This window comes from Synchiropus splendidus, chromosome 19, assembly GCF_027744825.2.
Source record: "Synchiropus splendidus isolate RoL2022-P1 chromosome 19, RoL_Sspl_1.0, whole genome shotgun sequence".
Lineage (NCBI taxonomy): Eukaryota > Metazoa > Chordata > Actinopteri > Syngnathiformes > Callionymidae > Synchiropus > Synchiropus splendidus.
The window spans coordinates 11,276,947-11,297,262 of NC_071352.1; the positions used below are offsets into that span (position 1 = coordinate 11,276,947).

Consider the following 20,316-nt stretch of genomic DNA (forward strand, 5'->3'; position numbering starts at 1 on the left):
TATAAGATTGTCATTTCTGTTGTGTGTTGAAATGATAACAGTTTATACTGAATATCAAAGAGACACCAGAAGAATATTTGAGGCACCGTGTTGCTGTCATGAAGAGTGAGATTAATATCGAGTTGGTTCACCTTACAGTTTAGCATTCAGAGCCATTTCGCACGTTCACTTCAACAGACACAGTCCCTTCCAATTCCAGTGTAATAACATTCCACGGAGGAGGACCAATAACGCTGGGCTTAAAAAAAACTGATTTGATTGAAAACACAGTAAATCCCACTCCTCTATCCCATCATTACTATGACGTCCCATAAACCCACTTCTTAATCCCAAAGCCTTTTTTTTTTATTCTGTGGTCAGTGTGCCACACACGGCAATAAATCCCCTTCAGCCTAAGTCTCATCCCACCCCCACCCACTCTCTGACAGTGTGTTGGGAGATGAATCGGATTTCACAGCTGGCTTTACCATCCGTAACCTGTCTGGGACTAAATGTACCTGGATGACTGCAGAGTCCGGATCCGGTTTTTAAGGACCTCCATCTTTTTCTGTGCCTCATTCGAAGAGTCCTGTGAAGACAGAAGAAGACGAGTGGTGGATTTATAGTTAAAATACAACACTATGTTGATGGAACTCTGTTAGATGTAAAGTTTGCGCCATCTGAAACTGTACGCACAGGGGGAAAAACCTCGAGAGCGCAAGACGGATGTAAATTTTAAAACATTTAACGCAAAGAAGCGGTGCGCGCTCTCGCCGCGGCGCAGCATCAGGACCAGCATCCAATGCGCGTCACCGCTCCGGCAGAAGCTGCCGACATCCCGGGAAGAGGAGTTGGAACTGCGGGAGTTAAAGTTGGGCTGGAGGGGTGTGAGAGGATGCTGCAGGACTATCCACCATCTTCTTAATGCGGAGAAGCGTGTCCTAAATGAAGGATGACTTGCATAACACTGAGCATATGCCTCTTGTTTTTGGGTTTCCAACAATGCTGGTCACGTAAGTCAAACAGTCAAACAGTAATTCCTCGTCTCGTATATCGCTGTTGTCTAATCATAATTATTCAAACTATTCCATCCGTATATCATGTGCTTAATCGTGTCCGTTTTAGACACAGAAAAAGTTAGAGGTCGGATGCGGTGGTGGTTCTGGAGGTCGATAGAAGCGATTAAACAGCCTTGACTCTCAGATCGCGGGGGTTCATGTAGTGTTTCTGATGCTTTAAATACGACCGCGCGGTGTTGTGCGGCTCCCCAGCATGCAGAGAAGTGCCGCCGCAAACTGCGTCGGTCCCGCTGAGGCAGCGCGGACCGGACTGTGTCTGCATTGCAGTGCTTTTCCCTGCGCGCAAGTTTGCGCACCACGCCGGAGTTCACTCTCTTCCCCCCATTATTCCTCGCTGTCCGTGAGCGATTGCACTGCAGGGTGAGGCGTTAGACCGTCGCACATGTTTCGTTCATGGGCTGAGAGCGGGTGGATCACCTTCCAGACCGGGACCAGCCCACTGCAGTACTTTTTTTGGGGGCAGACCATGTGATGCACCGGTCATTCTCTCTGTCGTGCACATGCAGAGCAGATGAAAGTTGGAGGTGATGAAAGCATGCGAGCTCAGGGGTGGGACTCCATTTTAAAAGGGAGGGCGAGCGCTAAATGTCATTGTCAATATGACCTTTTTATGAGCAGCATAGTGAGTGTGCAGAGAGCTGGGTTTTAATGGAACACAAAACAAATATCAGGTTGGAGATTGACCATCAGTAGATCATCTGAATGCGAATCCAGTGAAATACTTTGAGGTGCAGGGTAATACTTTTGTTTAGAGATTACAAGTCAGATTGAATATGACCTCCTGACCTTTCTATTGGCGAACTTCCTAAATGCCCATCATGAATTGCTCCTGGCTACGTGTGGATGCAGCGGCTCTACTCCAAGTCTCTGGTCAGTTACCACACACATTGACCTGAATTTTGTACATCACAAACCCCAGCCCCCCAAAAAACATCTTTATTTTCCCTGTTGTAAGAGGTTCGACTGTTGCAGTGCAGTATGGGGAACATTTAAATTGCTGTCAATGTTCAACTGCCTGGTCTGTGATTAGCTTAGTTGGCCACCTTTGCAGACTACATTGGTGGCTTTTGTGATGTTATGGAGGGTGAATAGATGGTACATCACATTAGGAAGCATCAAAGTTGCTATAGTTCAGTTTGCAGAACGCAGAGCTGGTATCCCAACAACAGCGCTTACCAGTCCGTGTATCTGCTCAATATGGAACCAATATTACATGCAAAACTTGAGAGCTGCACTGAAATGCAGCATATTATTTAAAAAAAATGACTCTCAAACAGGCACGATTCTAAAGTAAAGTAAGTAAAGTAATCATTTATATTTCGTCTTCTGTGAACCACCAGAATCCAATATGGACTGCTGAAAGAGAAGGAGAAACTCAGACTACAGCATTCGCTCTCTAATTCTCACCATATATATATATATATATATATATATATATATATATATATGCTCTCTGCTCTTACCACTTATTTTTTTTTACCAGGGATCAGCAGTTTCTTAAAAAGTCCCCCCAAACTGAGCTGAAGAAAAGGTGTGTAAACCTCCCCACTCACACTAGTCAGTCCTCAGATTAATCATTGTATTACAGCCGACAGAAAATTCGGAGGAACATGAAAGTTAGTGAGTCGTATCATAGCTACTCGGCACAAAATCGGTATAAATGATTCTCGAGTTTGCTTTCATCTCAAAGCTTGGGATCAGAAGAAATGATTCCCTTCACCTAGCTTCGTGTACGTCCACACACTGTGTAGATGTTGTTACATTGTTATGATGTTTGTAGTCGGCTTTATTGTGCTGGAAGATCCGTGCACTTCCAGAGACGGCTCTATATAGCTCAGAACTATTATTGTTGTTGTTGACATTGCTGTGCGGAGTGCTGCTGTTGCACAAAATAGAAAAAATAATGTATAAATCTCCTCCTGTGGGGGGTTTGGGCTTAGCATTGTTGCTGCTTTATTAAAAGCAAAGCCTTGTGAACATGTGCTGGAGTTGAGCCAGATTAAAGTGGGACCTTACATCCCACTGTACTGTGACCCCCGACATGGGTGTGGCTGAGACTTAAGAGATGTTGGTGCCCCTCTATGGATTCAAATCAAATGCAAATGAAGATTTTTCGACGGGATGCTAGAGAGCTCTGGTTTAAGTCAGACACCACCTACTGTGAGTCAGGAACGCCTCTGAATTATTTAGTACAATCCTTTTTGATAGAGAATCTATGGAAGGCTTTCGGATTCCTCCAGTGACTGATGGGGTTAGATCTTGCTCTGAGGGTCAGTGTCGACTGAGCAGACCTTGCACTGTACATCATACATGCCAACACAGTCTGCAGGCGTACGCGTTCAGCCGACTGATGAGTCAGCAGGAATGATGCTGGCGCTCAGCCTCGGTCACGCTGCTCCCCACAGAGACATACTGATGAGCAGAGCGAGAGAGAGAGAGATTGCGGTGCAGGGAGGCGGGAGGAAGAGAGGTAGCTGCTCAGGTACACTTCAACTACTGCAATGTGACGAAGCATTTTCAGAGAGAAAGAGGTACTAGGGGCGGCGCAGGAAACGGGGGGGAGGCGAAGTGCATGAGAATTTGCAACATGTTTGGTGAGCTGATGATGGCGTCACAGCTTTTCACTGAGGATTCCATCTTGCATATTCCGGAACATGCACTCCGGACTGGTGGGTCGCAAAGCGGCTTTCATCTGACTCCTCCTGGTCAAATATTTAAAAAAAATCCTATTCATGCATTATTCATAGTGTGTTTAGGAAAAACATTCTCGACAGGATGTTGATGCCACATTTAGCACATACAAATGGTCACAGGCAGATTTGGAGGAATCTCTAAAAATACTTTGAGGCAGCATTTGTATAATTTAACTTGAATTGTATAGTGAAGAATAAATTCTACACTGACATATTTAGGGTTGTTTTCATTATCCAGGCCCACAATGATGAAAGCAATTGAGAAAAAAGATTTTCCTCAAACAAGAGCCTCACTTACTTTTACTTGTTGGGGAGCACTGATGGCTCTCTATAGCATTTACAACATGAACGTGTACAGCGACTCAACCCTTGAGTGGTGGAGCGAGATCTAGCTGGATTCAAAAAAGGATGCTCTAAGACAGACCTGGGCAAAGTGCGGCCAGGGGGCCAAATCCGGCCCCCGGCTGTATTTATGTGGCCCTCCAGGAGTCAGACAAAAACTATAAAACTGACATTTTAGTCTTGTGCTGTTAGGAGTATTTCTTGTCCCTTAAAATACATCAGAATTTAAAGTAGATTTTGAAATGTATGAGACAAATAGAGAATCTTGAAATGGAATGTGGTTTAAATTAAATAAAACACAACAAACCGACATTTTCTGTGCATTTTAGAATCAAAATCTGTGGCCATCCTCAACCTCAACCTGGGAAGCACTAAACACAGGCAAAATCAATAGATGCAAGGCTACTACTTTAAGGAGAACGATCTAACCACTTCTGACCTCAGCAATAACTAATAAAAAGCAGCATTTATTATAATTCAGCAATAAATCAAGACAGATCAGCTTATCTTATTATGCATCTTATATTATGACTACATTACATGTATCAGAAAACGCAAGAAAAATACGAACACAGCTGTTTGAAACATGGCTTACTCTGAACCCTCAGCCAGGCATACGATGAATAGATCTAAAAGTAGGCAAGATGTTGGTGCTGCACCTTTAAAAAAAGAGCAGTGGCATTGTTACTGCGGCACAAGGTGGAGAACTCTGTCAGTATGAAGCTGTGTCATTGAACTGCATCTGCAGAGGACGTCATTTAGAAACCTTGTGTGTGCTGGAGCAGAAAGTCAAGGTGACTCTCCTGTCTGCTCAGCAGACTTGCCTTCATACCGGTGTCATCTTGTGTGACGTGACAAGGGACGTTTTACGGTTGAATATGAATGGTGTTGAAATCTCAGAGCCTGGAGGAATTTCATTCATATTTGTTGAGCATAGCCATTGCATGTTTCACAAGCATTGATTCATGCATCTGGTATTGTCATTGAAGCTGCCCATTACCGCAGTGGCATCTCCGTTAAAGGATCAATCCTCTGCAGCTATTCTGAACAGAATATCGTGAACAAGAAATGTTCCCTGAACTTGGCTAAGTGGTTGGTCAGCAGCCAGTAAGCCATCTCTGAGCAGAGACGGGAATTATAAAACATGATTAAAATGGACATGATTGATTTGAGCCGAGATGCGAGTGCTCCACGCAAAACGGAAACACGCCTAGTCCACCACATTCCCTGCCTTGCTCTGTACTTTCTGCAGTGTTTGTAATTACAAAAACATTTCTAAAACCTAAATCCAAACAATGTATGCAGCTTTTCTACCACTGAAATTGAAAATACAGGACAGAGGCTGCAATGAGATCATGGTATTCCAGTGAACATGACTAGACAGCTGTTAAAAGATCTAAACCCGCTAAATTGTCATCACAGAAACCTCAAAGGACGTCATTTTGGGGCCACTTTCCAAGAGTTTCTTAATCCATTACATTTGTCCATACTAGACTGGTGATGCATCTGGACAGGGACAAAGGGAGGAAAAACCAACTCAATTCTGGTGCATTTCCACCACTTTAAATACAGATGTTCCTCAAGGAACCCAGGCCTTGGACCCTGAACACCATTGCCAAATCATTCATACTGTTTGGCTGCAAGGACGGGCTCTAAAAGGGAGCAAATACCAGGTGCACGGAGTACTAACTCAGCCTTGGCCAAGCAAAGCAGCAGGTTTTTTAATGGGCACGGAGAAGCCAAGAGTTGACGTCAAAGTTGTAATGCACTTAGAGAGGATTGATCACGGCTGGGGTCAACTGATGATGTCACTGAGCAGTGCATTGAGCAACACTTACTGGCTGTGCTGAAGCACACCTCATGTGAGGTCACTGGCACAGACGGTGTTGACAAGTCACAGGAAGTAAGTTTGTGGCTCAAATTGGGATCAGTTTAAGCTGAAGGTTCCCTGCTAGTTCTATCCTGCAGGAGATTTTGAATATCTTTTTAATGTACAATAATAACTAATGGAACCAACTGAAATACTGGTGGTGGATTGTAAACAAAATGGTGGTTTCAATAGAAGTAGCTTTGTATTCAGATTCTTGGTATCAACTCTATCAAAGGAGGTACTAAAAGGACAGTCTATTGATACATTTTAAACATCATACAGATTAGTTTTGTTTCTAAAATGTTAAAGTTACAGAGGCAAAATAAAGCTGCACCGATTCACTCAGTTTATAGTCACTTTTGCTCTATCATCAGCGACAAAATGGACTGTAATTATGGTGACGTTATCGTGTACCAGCAATGTCAGAGCGGCTCTGGTGCTTTAATACTACTTCTCTGTAGGTAATGAGTCAGAACGGATGACTTATGGTGATACTGATAAACACATCCTGCAGCGTATGAACCGATCAAAGAACTATCAAGTGTGGAATCGGGCACCAATAAGGACACACACGTTTGACAGATCATTTGAACTCATCTGCTCTGCAGTGCATCCAGAACATAGAGGGCACATTGAGCGTGACCTGGTTAAAATGGTCAGCAAAACAACAAACAACTGCCACCCCCATTATGTGGGACACTGTTTTCTAAAGGTTTTGATCAACACGTCTTTAATTTATAAAAATGTAACCAAAGAAGGAACAGCTCCCTGTTGAGTCACAAATTCCATGTGTATGTTGGGAGGTGCATCACATGATCATTTCTATTCACTGTGACCCAAAAGCCTGTGGCAGTTCAGCTGTAAAAAGTAGACTTGGATTATGGGAGGTTTTTGTTAACTAGGTATAAGTTCAAGTTCAACATGGAGCATTGTAACTATCAATATATAATATTAACTGTGCACTCCAATTTCTCTTTATCTTTGCAGGAGATTGTGTGGACCCGCTGGTCTCTGGACTCTATGCCTCTTCCTTCCTGGCCTCTTCCAGATATAATTTCCTTTACTCAGCAAATTTTGCCAAACTATATGGTACGTTTGCATCGACATGGCTGTCAGCACTGTGGAAACTAGTATTGGTATATTAGTGAGGAGTGAGGTTTCATGATACTGTCCTGCTTTTCAGAGCTAAGTTGAAAATGATGTACGGAATCATTAAACTTGCTGTTCAAGCAAAGGACAGCACAGCAGACAGTGCCATCTAGTGGCCTCTGAAAATCATGACACTGTTTCATGAAACCTAATCAACCATCAATATTTAATAGTGAAAAAGAGCTCACAAAAAGAAACATAAGGATGGTCTGTGGGGAGAAACTAAACCTATAACACTGAATTCAGCACTTAATTTTGAACAGAAAATGGACTGGAATGTATGTTTTGGCCAGTGAAAACTAAATGAAAACTGAATTGATAACAAAATTCTCTGTTGAGTCCAAACACACCCAAAGGTAGCCACCCCAAAAACGTTGACTCTATTTGAGAATTTTTTTTGAAAAAGAAAAAGCAACACAGGAGGTAAAAAATTCCTTTGTCATTGCCTCTTTCCCTTAGGCAGCAGTGGCTGGTCCCCCTCGCTCAGGGACAGACAGCCATGGTTGCAAGTGGACTTGGGAAGAAAGTACAGACTGGTGGCCATTGCCACACAGGGGACCTTCAACTCATACGACTGGGTCACCAAGTACACGCTGCTGTATGGAGACAGACCGGACTCCTGGACGCCATACATCATGAAAGGAGGCAACTCGGTGAGGGACAGTTTTTGGAGATTGCCAGGCGACGATAAAGGAGTCGACAACAAAGCCAGTCATGATTCATTATTGCAGCATATTACCAGATAAACAGATGCAGACAAAGCTAATCTCTGCATCAGTTTATCTGCAGCCACTTAGCACGACTCTCACATCATTGTGGTGACTTAATCTCTCCCTCTCTTTGGACTCCTCTGCTCGCAGACGATGCCAGGGAACTGGAACTATTATCAAGTGAAGAGGAATGTCTTCCATTACGCCTTTACTGCTAAACACATCCGCCTGCTGCCTCTAGCCTGGAACACGGAGAATGGAGGGAAGATTGGCGTGAGGCTGGAGCTATTTGGCTGCTCTTATGGTAATAGAAGCATCTTAACAATGACTGAAATGCCCAATGACTTGCTTTCTTTCTTCAATTTGTGCAGATTCCTACGTACTGCAGTATAACGGGGATGACTCATTGGTCTATAAGTACCCTGGGGAGACATCTCGGACCCTCACAGACCATATTGCCATTAATTTCAAGACTCTGGAGCAGGATGGGCTGCTGCTACACAGTGAGGGAATACAGGGGGATGTCTTCACATTAGAGCTAAAGAAAGGCCGTCTGTACCTCCACATTAGCCTGGGTACGATATCAGGAAGGGTTTTTGGACCTCAAAAATGTGCTGATATTACTCATCTTTTTGCCCCTCTTTGATCCACAGGAAACAGCATTGTCGACAAAATTAACGGTCGAACTACACTTACAGCCGGAAGCCTTCTAGATAACTTACACTGGCACTACGTGACCATCAAGCGCCATGGTCGACAGGTCAACCTGACCGTAGACAGTCACGCTGTCACAGGTATTTGTAACGGAGATTTCACCCACATGGATCTTGATAGCCAGGTAAGGGTTTGATCAACAAGGAAACAGTTTCAGCTGCAAAGCATAACCGACTGTTGTCCAATTGCTTTTAGTTGTATGTGGGAGGAGTTATAGAGCCAAACATGCCTCACCTGCCTACTACACCAAACTTCCGAGGTTGCTTGGAGAATGTATTCTTTAATGGGGTTAACATCATTGACAAAGCTAAGAGAGAAGAACCGGACATCCGCATACCACGGAAGGTAGGTCTGCATACAAGTCAACTTGTTTCCATTCACCTGTCAAATGACATGTCCTGCTCCACGACAGAAAAAAATGCACTTTGCCTGCCGGGACATCCTCCTCAAACCCATGACTTTCGCTGGACCCAACAACTACCTTCAGGTTCCCGGCTTCTTCAGGAGGCCTCGTATGTTTGTCAAGTTCAAGTTCCGCTCCTGGGACTACACCGGGCTTCTCATGTTCACTCGATTCGCGGATGATCTGGGCGCACTTGAGCTGGGCCTGAGTGAGGGTCAGATCAATGTCACCATTTTCCAGCCAGGAAAGAAGAAACTACAGTTTGCCGCAGGTCAGCATTTTGATATGGACGAAAATGCTTGGATGAATTTGGCAAACCTTTCCTATATTTGCTCTTCCAGGTTACAGACTCAACGATGGCTACTGGCATTCGGTAGATTTAGCAGCCAGAGACAATCTGCTGACACTCACTATTGACGAGGAGGAGGGATCCCCGCTGAAGATCACAAACCCGTTCACAATACGCACTGGGGACAGATACTTTTTTGGAGGTAATGGGCTTTGAACATGAAACACAGTGTCCAATATGTCTACCTAAAACACAACTTCTGATCTTTATTCAGGTTGCCCGAAAACCAACAACACAATACGGAAATGCGAGACAAAGTTAAATCGCTTCCATGGCTGTATGCAACACATCTTCATAGACAATGAGCAGCTCGATATAGACATTATTCTGCAAAGACAATGGGGGCGCTATGCTGAACTGCTGCTGGGAACATGTGGCATCACTGACAGGTATGAAAGTGCCATCCTATTGACCACATAAACGCATTCAGGCGATTAATACCTGACTTATAGACTTATTTAATGCCTTATTTGTTCCGATGAAAACACACTTATGTAATGAGGAGATCATTACAGATTAGTGTGGCCCAAAGGCACTTGGGCAAGCATTGAATTTCGTGGTTGGGACCTGACTTTAACAGTGGAGTTAAGAGATCACTTTTTCTACCACATTCTGCTTTTCTCCAGAGTGACATACAGCAGATCAGTATGTAACACCAACGGCAACACATTCTCGCTCAGAAGGCATATCGTTTTGACTATTTTCAAACGGACTTTTGCGCCCTATGGTGACGCAGATGCCCCTGTGGTGCTTCAACCACAAATAAAACCTAAATATCAATTAAGTATCACCTGGCCTGATCCCAACTCCAACAACCAACGCACTCGCTGTCTTTCAGTTGACAACTTTCTAGTCTTTGTTTTAAGGCTTTGAATTCCCATCAGTGCTTGATGGGAATTCATCCTCCCCAGTTTCCCCTGGTTGAGCTTCAACCAACGAGATTAATGGCTGTGAATAAAGGACATTATAGGCCTCACAAAAATAGTTGTGAACCAGGGTGAAGCCTTAAAAACAAATTCACAGTCACACGTTAAACTAGCCGTGAGATTTTGTTTGACCATATCAACTGTTCTGTTTCTAGATGTTCTCCAAATCCATGCGAGCATGAAGGCCGATGCATCCAGTCCTGGGATGACTTCATCTGTCTGTGTGAAAACACGGGCTATAAAGGAGAAGTGTGTCACATGTGTGAGTGGAAATTTAGATTCTTTAAACACATTTATATGAAATTGATTTTATTTCCTAATTTTGAACAGCGGTTTATAAAGAATCATGTGAGGCCTATAGACTAAGTGGAAAGTACTGGTCAGGGAATTACACCATTGATCCGGACCTTAGTGGACCACTGAAGCCGTTTGAGGTCTACTGCAAAATGAAGTGTAAGTAATGAAACAGTGGAAGATGACAGACCACCACAGTAATATCTTAACAACACTTAACCTGTTTCAGCATACAAAGCCTGGACGTTGATAATGAATGACCGCGTGGAGGGCACCAAGGTCACCGGCAGCTCAATAGACAAACCCTACATAATGAATGTCAACTACTGGAATGCTTCATGGGATGAAGTGACCGCTCTTGCGAACACCTCCATGTACTGTGAGCAGTGGATCGATTACTCCTGCTACAAGTCCAGACTGTTAAACACCCCAAGTACGTGGAGTCTTATGGCTCAAATTGGTGGCATGTGCTGTTTAATAACTGATATATTTGTTGATGTACAGATGGAAGACCGTACAGTTACTGGATCGGACGAAACAATGAGAGCCACTATTACTGGGGTGGAACGTTCAGGGAGGTTCAAAAGTGTGGCTGTGCCATCAACCAAACCTGTGTGGACCCCAAATTTCAGTGCAATTGTGACGCAGACTACAGACAACGGTGAGCATTTTTGGAAGTGCAATTTACAAAGACACCATATTTTAATATATTTAAACCATATTTTCTCATTGCATGTTGACAGGTACAATGATAAAGGATACCTGGATTTTAGAGACCATCTTCCTGTAAGAAAGGTTGTGGTGGGTGACACCAATCGGACTGGTTCGGAAGCTCACATCACAGTTGGACCCCTGCGTTGTCATGGAGACAGTGAGCAATTGTTGTAATATACAATTACCTACTTCACAAACTGTTTCCGCTGAGGAGTTACTTTCACGTCTTTCTAAAAACACAGCATACCACCATTAACAAAATAATGATTCAAGTTTTGCGTTCCCTCACGTCAAAAACGTTCCTTGCTGGGATTGAAACATGACTTTTTAAAACTCTAGCAATAGTACCTACATACATTTAGCTAGTTCTTAACAGAATTGGCAACATGAGAATGAGTACAAGTGAAGCTACATGGTGCGAATGGAATCACTATAAAATTAGTCCATATGTAACCAATCCTTAAAACTCTCACAAAAATCCATTGCAACTCTTACTGAAAACATCCTTGGCGGACGCAACAAAGGCAAAAATATTTACCTCCTATGTTCCACAGGAAACATCTGGAACACCATATCCTTTGTCAAGCCTACCTTCATCACCTTTCCAGTCTTCAACCCTGGCTCAAGTGCAGACATCTCCTTCCACTTCAAAACATATCGCGACCATGGTGTTTTCTTAGAAAGCTCGGACGATCACCTTCGGAATTTTATACGGCTAGAACTGAATTGTGAGTTGAGTCACACTTAAATTGGTGATGTATCTTTTGCATCATGCCTAAATCTGTCCTTCCCTCACTCAGCCACACACAATCTTCTCTTCATATTCATGGTTGGTGATGGAATCCTCAACGTGACGCTCCGCTCTCCTGTGCCTCTAAATGACAACGAGTGGCACTTTGTCCAAGCCGAAATCAACGTCAAACTCGCACGGATCAAGGTTGACTACCAGCCATGGGCTGTGCGCCGCTTCCCAGGTCAGACGTTTGTCACCATGAAATTCACCCAACCTCTGATCGTTGGTAAGTTCAAACCTGCTGTGGAATCATAGTCTTCAAATGTTCCTGGCTAATTCAATGTGCTCATGCGGGATAGGGTCAAGAAACTTCACCCAGAAACCGTTCCTGGGGTGTTTGCGAGGTTTACGGATGAACGGTGTCCCACTGGATTTGGAGGGGAAGGTAGATGAAGAACGGGGTATCAGAAGGAACTGTACTGGACAGTGTCTGAATGCCACCATACCATGTCGGAACAGTGGGCAGTGTATAGAAGGCTATGCCTCCTACACTTGCGACTGCAACAACACGGCATTCGATGGATTCTACTGCCATAAAGGTATGCTCTGATTACTTCCCAACTCCCAAAACGAATGACACATCATACTTCCTCCAAAGATATTGGGGCGTACTTTGAGATCGGCTCCTGGTTGAGGTATAACATCCGTAAAAAGCCCGTCTCAGACGAGGCAGCGTGGGCCAACTGGATCGATCCGCACTATGACAACTTCAGCCTCGGCTACAACGATACAGCAGATGACATCGAGTTTAGCTTCAGCACCGTCCACGCGCCAGCCGTCCTGCTCTACATCAGCTCATTTGTCCAAGACTACATCGCCATCATCCTGAAGCCTGATGGTAGGAGACGATCAGAATCCATTTGTCTGATGATGTGAAAAATGGACGGCATTAGATTAAACACGAGGGCTGTAAATCTTTAGGCTCATACTCAATCTTGTTTTATCGCCTCTCTGCACAGGTTCTGTGGATCTGAGGTACAAACTAGGTCTCATCACTCACAAGTACCAGCTGACTCATCGAAACCTGGCAGATGGATTTCCTCACTACATAAATATAACGAGACACAACCGGACCATAAAATCGCAGGTATGGTGAAGATAGTTCTGCAGCTGTCCTGGAACATTGTGTCACTTGTTTGTTATATTGCTATACAGGTGGATTACATGGAGCCCATAGTGGATAAGATAACGCTAGTGGAGGATGCTCGGTTCGATTCGCCAAAGTCCATGTACATGGGACGAGTAATGGGTCAGAGTTTCATCCTTCTATTTACCATAAAGCATCATTTTTATTTTACATTTTTGCTTCAATTCTCTTCTTCTTTCTTCAGAGGTTGGAGACATCGACTACGAGATCCAGAGACACAATGCACCAGGTTTCATCGGCTGCATATCTGGAGTCAGATATAATGTCTACGCTCCTCTCAAGGCTTTTTTCCGTCCTAATGAAACCGAGCCTCCGGTGACGACACAAGGGATCGTGACAGAGTCCGTCTGTGGGGCTTTTCCGCCAGTGCTGGGTTACGTACCGTGGGAGGCCGATCCTTGGTTCACCAGCATCGGTAAAATCTCTACTTAATGTTTTGATCCTATTTCAATTCTGCAGATATTTTACCTTTATGTCTTCATTTCAGAATACATATACATCCACGATGACCTTGGCTTGTTCTGGATAATAGGTAGGATTGAGATGGAAACTGTTTTTTCGTTCTTGCTCCTAAATGTGTACTTAATCATTAAAAAAAAATCTTTGCTATTAAATACAAAAAATAAAACTAATTTTAGTTGAATTTGATTTCATAACAATGAATAAATACAAATATTTCTCTTGCATAAATGTTTGTTTTAAAATTTTCATGTATTTTGCATTGTAAATATTCTGGAGAAAATGTAAAATGTGATCTATTCCCAGTTTTATTTCTGCTTCTCATTTACATTCAGTAGATTTAAAAGTGCATAAATTCAATCATTACTTTAAAAACATCAACATGACACAATGACAATTAGAAATTTGATCGCTTATTTCATATGAATTAAATCTCTTTTCAATCTGTTTGTTTGCTACAAAGGTTGATATTTTGAGTGCAGACCCGCACAGCTTGCAATCCTCAATGGATCATCTCTGAGCTTACTGTCAATCATCGATAAAAGCTGTAGATTAGCATGCAACGTTTTGGCCTCATTAACCATTGAGGAATTAGAAAGCTTAAATGTTGTTCTTTGGCCCGAGATAGTGATGAGTTTCCCAAAAGGGATTTCGAAATTGCAGCATTAAATTGATGAACATGTGACCTGTTTTATTATAGAAGGTGGATTATTTTATTTAGAATATTTAGAATAATGTGAGACCCTCAAAATGCACAAAAAAAAATTTAAATGAAAAGTAAATTTGTACAAATCCCAAATGTAGTTCGAGGTGCAGTTGATGCACATCGGCTGCTTTGTAAAACTACAGCGACAAAGATGGTGGTATGCTCACATAAAAAAGCCCTGGCTACACATGTTAAAATACAAAAATAAATGGCATGTAATTGTATGTCAATATCAAACCCGGAAAAAGTACTATCAAACTGTTGAGATCATGTCCTCGGGCGAACAGGCATATTGGACTGGGAGTAGGTTATTAGTTTCTAAGATACTGAATGCAAAAACAGAGCGCTAAGTGCCCAAACTCGCCAATAATAGAAGCAATGACGTTGCAAAAGTCTGGAGAATTGATGCCAGCGGGAAGTTTCACTGACAGTGAGGACATTAAATTGACATGAATCATCATTTTGGATGACAGAATGCAGCGCCTGGTCCTCTTTAGTATTTTAGGATGTCGTTTCTCTGACTCTGTTTCTGCTCTGCAGTGATATCCGTCCTGGCGCTGCTGCTGCTCCTGGTGGGCCTGTACACCATCTACGTGTACGCGTACCAACAGAAGGGCAGCTACCTGACCAACGAGCCCAAAAATCTGGAGTCGCCCAGTAGCTCCAGACCGCTGACCGACACCCTCAGGAGAGAAAAGAAGAGCCTGCAGGGGCTAGAAGAGGAGTTCAGGGGCAACTGACCTCAGGGTGGACGCTTGGTGGGTTTGGCGGGGGGAGAGGGAAATAGAACCTACAACACAACAGTATTGTTTTCTATCATTTAACTTCGGTTTGAGTTATGGGTTTTTTGATGCCTGGTGCTCTTTTTGGTCTTCGAAAGTCAAGCCAGATATCGTGAGAGGAGTGTGTCGCAGGGTGAAATACTGAAGTGCCTCGTCTGAGCAAGCTTGATCCAAAATAACAGCTTCTTAAGATAGAGATTAAACTGCGACAACGGGGCGGTTATTTATATTCCTATTATGTTCTCATTTTGCCATTTTTACATACCGATATCCAGCTATTACCATCGAAACATACCTTCTGGACGACAATCTTGAACGGAGCCACATTATGTCTCACAACATCTGACATAATCAAAACACTGAAACACTAAAAGTAAGACAGGGTGCATTATAGAAAAAAGCAGTCTCTCCAGTGTGGACTCCAAATCCAAGACCCAGCAACTCGGGCTGTCATTTACTCAATATTTTGGGCAGATTTTCTCTATAATTTAGTGGTTTATAAAAGAGAAAGGTGGTTTAATTCTGGTGACTTTGGCATCCTATCAAAAATATTTGTGTGTGTGCAGTCATTGCCTTCACCAATATACATGACAGAGGTCCCAAGTACTGATCTCTGCCTGGCTGTTTTAAGACTGAAGTATACCTACTCTTATCATCTTGTCTGCTCTTCTCTCTGTCATGCAACATTTATATGGGACTAGACCAGCTTACATTGGCTTTGAAAAAAAATATTGGCTGAAAAAAAGAATGTCGGCATTGAAAAAAAGTATAAGTATATTCTTTTTTAAAATTTTAATACCATTCTAGTTTTCTACACCAATACAGAAATGTTTCAGACAATATTCTGTTTTTCAATTCCTATATTGATTTTTGGGCCAATATTTTTTTTCAATGCTAATATTATTCTTTTCAGCCAATATTTTTTTTTCTTCAATGCCGATGTTTGTCTTTCGAGTTCTCTACAAGGTGGCACTGTTTTAGCGCGGAGGGCAGAGGGCGTGGGAAGGGGCGGGGTTTGCGCTGTGTCTATATGTCATTTGCATATTGGTGTAACGTTCAGTGTTCGACAGTGCTCAGTGAAGCTCATGCGCCACGTCGAAGACGTCAAATTCCACTTCCTTGTTGATTCTACTATTTGTAGTGTTAGAGATACGTTATAACATGCCAGTTCAGGTGGACACTGCTAACTAACTTGCTGGCTCTGTTTTTCAATATGGTTCCTCCACCGCTAAATATGTCAGCTGGAGAAGGCAGTTGTAGATAGGATTGGTTTTCTCATTTACATCTGTAGATCGCCAATCCAACCAATATGAAGTACTTTAAGGCGCGACTGGTCACGTCCAGGCGCGCTGTATTTCTAAAACTGCAGTGTTGCATGCACGAGAATGAATGGAAAAATAACTTACCTGAGGTTCTGAAGTGGAATTCAACATCTTCGACAAGCGCATTTACGGCGCCCCAGACCTGCCAGAGTAAAAATAAAAATTAAACAGTAAATGGTGGGAACGAAATACTAAGCCATGCCCACGAAATGTGTAAAATGTGCGCACTGATCTGTGAACTGGAATGTGGAACTGTGGATCAGAAAATGGCTAGTGAACCACGGGGATGTGCTATACTTCAGCAAAGTCACGTGACCTGATGCCATACCTGAGTATGTATATATATATATATATATATATATATATATATATATATATATATATATATATATATATATATATACACATATATATACTGAGGCATGTTTAGACCGTCACCTTGAACGCCGCTGAAGCCAGCAGGCACGCCATGAATCACGGTGTTCGAGAGCGGCCAGCGCTCAAGGAATCAGGGCCAAAAGATGGTTGTGCCGGCCCTAAACAACACTTGTTCCGTTGGATCACTTCACTGGCCCCATTCTAGCCCCATAAAATACTGTCTGAAATGAAGAAAATAGGCATTGAAAAAATAGATATTGGCTGAAAAAAAGAATATAGGATTTGAAAAACTGAATATCGGCAGAAGCAATTTTTTGTATTGAGGTAGAAAACTAGAATGGTATTAAAATTAAAAATAAGAATATCTTTCCATATTTATTTTTTTCAGCCAATATTCTTTTTTTCAATGCCAATGTAAGCTTATTTTATTGTAAGCTTATTCAATGTAAGTCCCTGGTCTAGCCCCATACATTCATAGCTAAATTTTGGTCAAAATGTTTAGGCACCCAAGACTTCAGGGAGCATTTGAAATGGAGTATTTTTACTTCCAAGTCACAAATATTGCGATTCCCTTTGTAAAATATGTCAAGTTTGACATCAAAGACCCTAATGTGTGATTTGCAGTGACTGATATTCTCAGCAACTGTGGTCACGCTGTCACCTGGGAGCGACACCCCAAGATGCAGCTCCATCTAAACACAGTGCTTGTCCCTGGATGTTTGTGCTCTGTGGTTGACTAATCTGAAGACAAAACTCTAACATCCGTGTGCAGTGTAGCCGTATAAGGTGCTCGGTTTTGATTGCTCTCGCTAGTTTTTTTTTCTGCTTGTGGGATTTCAAGATTAAACTGGGTGCCTAAACTAAGATTGCACTTTTTATAGTAACCACCCTCATTTCCGACTTTCCAGTCCAAAGCATGTCGACTTTTTGACAACCAGACTTTTTCCAAAATATCTAAATGTGAGGTTAAACCATCAAGTTCATACACAGGTTAAAGCGAATATGCTTGACAGAGAATGCTCAAGTGTGATGTGAACTGATCCTAAACTTTTTGCCATAACTGCAGCAGCAACAACAATGTTTATTTCGATGATTTGAGTTTCATATGAAAGTATTGAAACAGCTTGACAGCCCTAAAACCTGGAGAACCCTGAGAGTGGATCCATGAAGTGACACATATAAAGATTGTACTGAGGTATAGAGTTAAAGGGATAAAGATGCTGCATCTCCTGGAGAAAGTTTCCTGCAGGGGTGTTTACCCAGGTTCACTTAGCTTCTCAATGGGTTACAGTCAGACTCATGAAGGCTACGTTCACACTACAGGGGGATTGTTAAATGTATAGCAGAATTGCTGATTCTGGACTTAATTTAACCAGGGAAAACATTTCATAAACACTTTCCAAAAAGACCTGGCCAAGATGGCGGCAACATATTTCTGAGTTATGACATAAAATGTGATTCAAAACAATCTTCCATGCAAACATAGAGCTTGCAATGTATGTTCTTCTTTGTCTTAGACTGTATTCTGCCTCCTTCATCTTGACTTTACTTGATCATCCTCTTTGGTCACACCCATCCTCTTCATCTCCTCCATTATCACACCTTGTCAACTCTTCCTCTTCTTTTGCCTGGACATCTGCCCTCACTATCTTTGTCTCTAAATGAGTTATCCCTCATCTCCTTGCTGCTCCCTTTGAACCAACCGGCCCGTAAAGCTTCTCTCTCACCTGTCCGTCTCAGACCACCCCATTCAGTCCTCTCCACCTGTTCCACCTTGCCTGCACTCTATTCCTCAGCTCCAATGAACATTAACAAATGACAGTTTACAAGTGTAAAAAAGTCAAATACTGGTTTCAGTTTTAGTCAAAACAGCATCATTTCGCCAAGTACTGTGAACGTAGTCCTGAACCACCAGTTCAGTAAAAATAAACAAAGTGACCGACACACACTAACATCTGTACAGTGGACCACTGAAGTGTAAATCTATCACCGATACTCCTTCAATATTTTGTGCGGTAGCTGTCCACACTGGTTGCCTAGCTGCTTTCCATGGAATTCAGAACAACAATCCGGTAGCGACGTAAATTTCCGACCATCGATCACCGCTGCTATTCTTAGTACTGATGTGTACTTTGGGAGTAAAATAGCCATCCGCTTCCTCTTTGCTATGCATTTCTAGAGCATGAGCGCACCTAGCAAAGTCAGCCATCAATGCAAGCTTCTTCCAGATGTGTTCATTGTTTTTGCACAATAGCAAATAGAACATGAGTGTATACGTGAATATACTGTTTATCATGGTTGCTATAATACACTTTGAAGAATGTAATCATTTGACTCTGAAATGTACGAGTAGCTTCTTGAGCGGAGAAGTGATGCTTCTTCTCGCAAAGTGTGTGGAGTATAAACTGTGGAAAACTGTCAGAATTTAACAAATTTGAAGGCAACTAAAGATATTTTTTTGGATGGTGGTGAAATTACGGCTTGATTTTTGCTTCATGGACAATCACCATTTGTTGACTTGACACATGAAGTTCATCCTGGACTAAGCACACTCCACCCGTAACAACAGGAATTGTGTACATCTCACTATAAAAACTGGTGAATGTTCAACTCAAGCACAGCTGTCTCTGACGTTTGAGCGTCACTTTTACCACCAATAGACGCACGAAAACTTGGATTTCACCTCACTGGATTGAGTTCAACAACAACAGCCGGAAAAGAACGCATTAATCTGTCTAGAAAGTTATTTTGGCTGCTAAAAAAATGACCGATAGAGGGAGACAACATACCTGCGGGTAGCCACTCTGACAAATCAGAGTGCGCATGCGCCGCCATCATTTCGCGTCACTACAGCAAGCCTATTGGTACAATTTAAGTGAACGCGTCATACAGTATTCAAGTCGCAGGCTACTTGTTATCCAAACGGTTTCATGTTGTATTATCGACACCGTCATTTTGGAACGCGATTATTAATTTCTGGGGTGTCAATAAATAAAATGTTTGTTACTCTAAATTCAGTTTTTCTGCACATACTTTTATAGTTCTGCAGAAGTGTTGTGAATTCAATTCTTGTATTTAGTTTTCAGCTCAGACCACACAGACACAGCTCATTCATAAAATTTTCATTGAAAGAGTGAACAAAAAAAGGATTTGTGTTTACATCCACAATTAAAATAGATCACACTTTCCTGGAGGAATTTCTGGGACACTTCGGAGACAAATCACAGGCACATGTCAGCCAATACATTTCAGCAGTGATTCCAAAATGATGGCGGCAGATGCAGTTTGTGGTTTCTCTGATGTCAAATGTTGCCACCACCAGTGAGTTCAGATCAGCTTTATCTGCACCATCAACCTGGATCCCCTCGTGACCGGTACTTTTAGTTGCAATTGTGTTCGTGATCACAATATTATGATTTAGATTCTACTTTCTGGGGTAATTTTTTTCACTGTAAATGGCCATAAATGTGTTAAAAAAATGTCTCACCTCAATAAAAAGAAGCTTGA

At 42.4% G+C, this 20,316-nt stretch overlaps 2 protein-coding genes across 3 annotated transcripts in view; one reads left to right on the forward strand and one right to left on the reverse strand.

The window, feature by feature from the left end:
- Positions 1–561, reverse strand: part of plekhh3 (pleckstrin homology, MyTH4 and FERM domain containing H3) — a 52,733-nt gene extending 52,172 nt beyond the window's left edge. The window contains exon 1 of one of the 2 annotated variants that reach the window (XM_053852793.1): positions 498–561. The gene's annotated coding sequence lies outside the window, so the exon portion shown is untranslated. The remainder of the gene's footprint in view (positions 1–497) is intronic. The other variant, XM_053852795.1, reaches the window with a different exon arrangement.
- Positions 434–17,009, forward strand: cntnap1 (contactin associated protein 1). The gene is made up of 24 exons (XM_053852791.1): positions 434–992; positions 6,951–7,052; positions 7,572–7,765; positions 7,973–8,126; positions 8,194–8,397; positions 8,476–8,660; positions 8,732–8,881; positions 8,949–9,210; positions 9,281–9,430; positions 9,503–9,677; positions 10,370–10,476; positions 10,545–10,667; positions 10,738–10,941; positions 11,013–11,169; positions 11,252–11,379; positions 11,777–11,950; positions 12,023–12,241; positions 12,315–12,554; positions 12,614–12,853; positions 12,975–13,102; positions 13,171–13,264; positions 13,347–13,577; positions 13,650–13,694; positions 14,868–17,009. The coding sequence occupies exons 1-24, from the start codon at positions 932–934 to the stop codon at positions 15,065–15,067; spliced, it is 3,927 nt and encodes a 1,308-aa protein (XP_053708766.1). The 5' UTR covers positions 434–931; the 3' UTR covers positions 15,068–17,009.
- Positions 17,010–20,316: the final 3,307 nt, after the last annotated feature.

Bases quoted from the DNA above. Each gene is read 5' to 3' on its own strand.
- cntnap1 (XM_053852791.1), top strand. From the start codon at position 932: ATGACTTGCATAACACTGAGCATATGCCTCTTGTTTTTGGGTTTCCAA. The intron at 9,431-9,502 runs GTAATGGGCTTT...ATCTTTATTCAG, and splicing joins GGACAGATACTTTTTTGGAG to GTTGCCCGAAAACCAACAAC. The intron at 12,242-12,314 runs GTAAGTTCAAAC...CATGCGGGATAG, and splicing joins CACCCAACCTCTGATCGTTG to GGTCAAGAAACTTCACCCAG.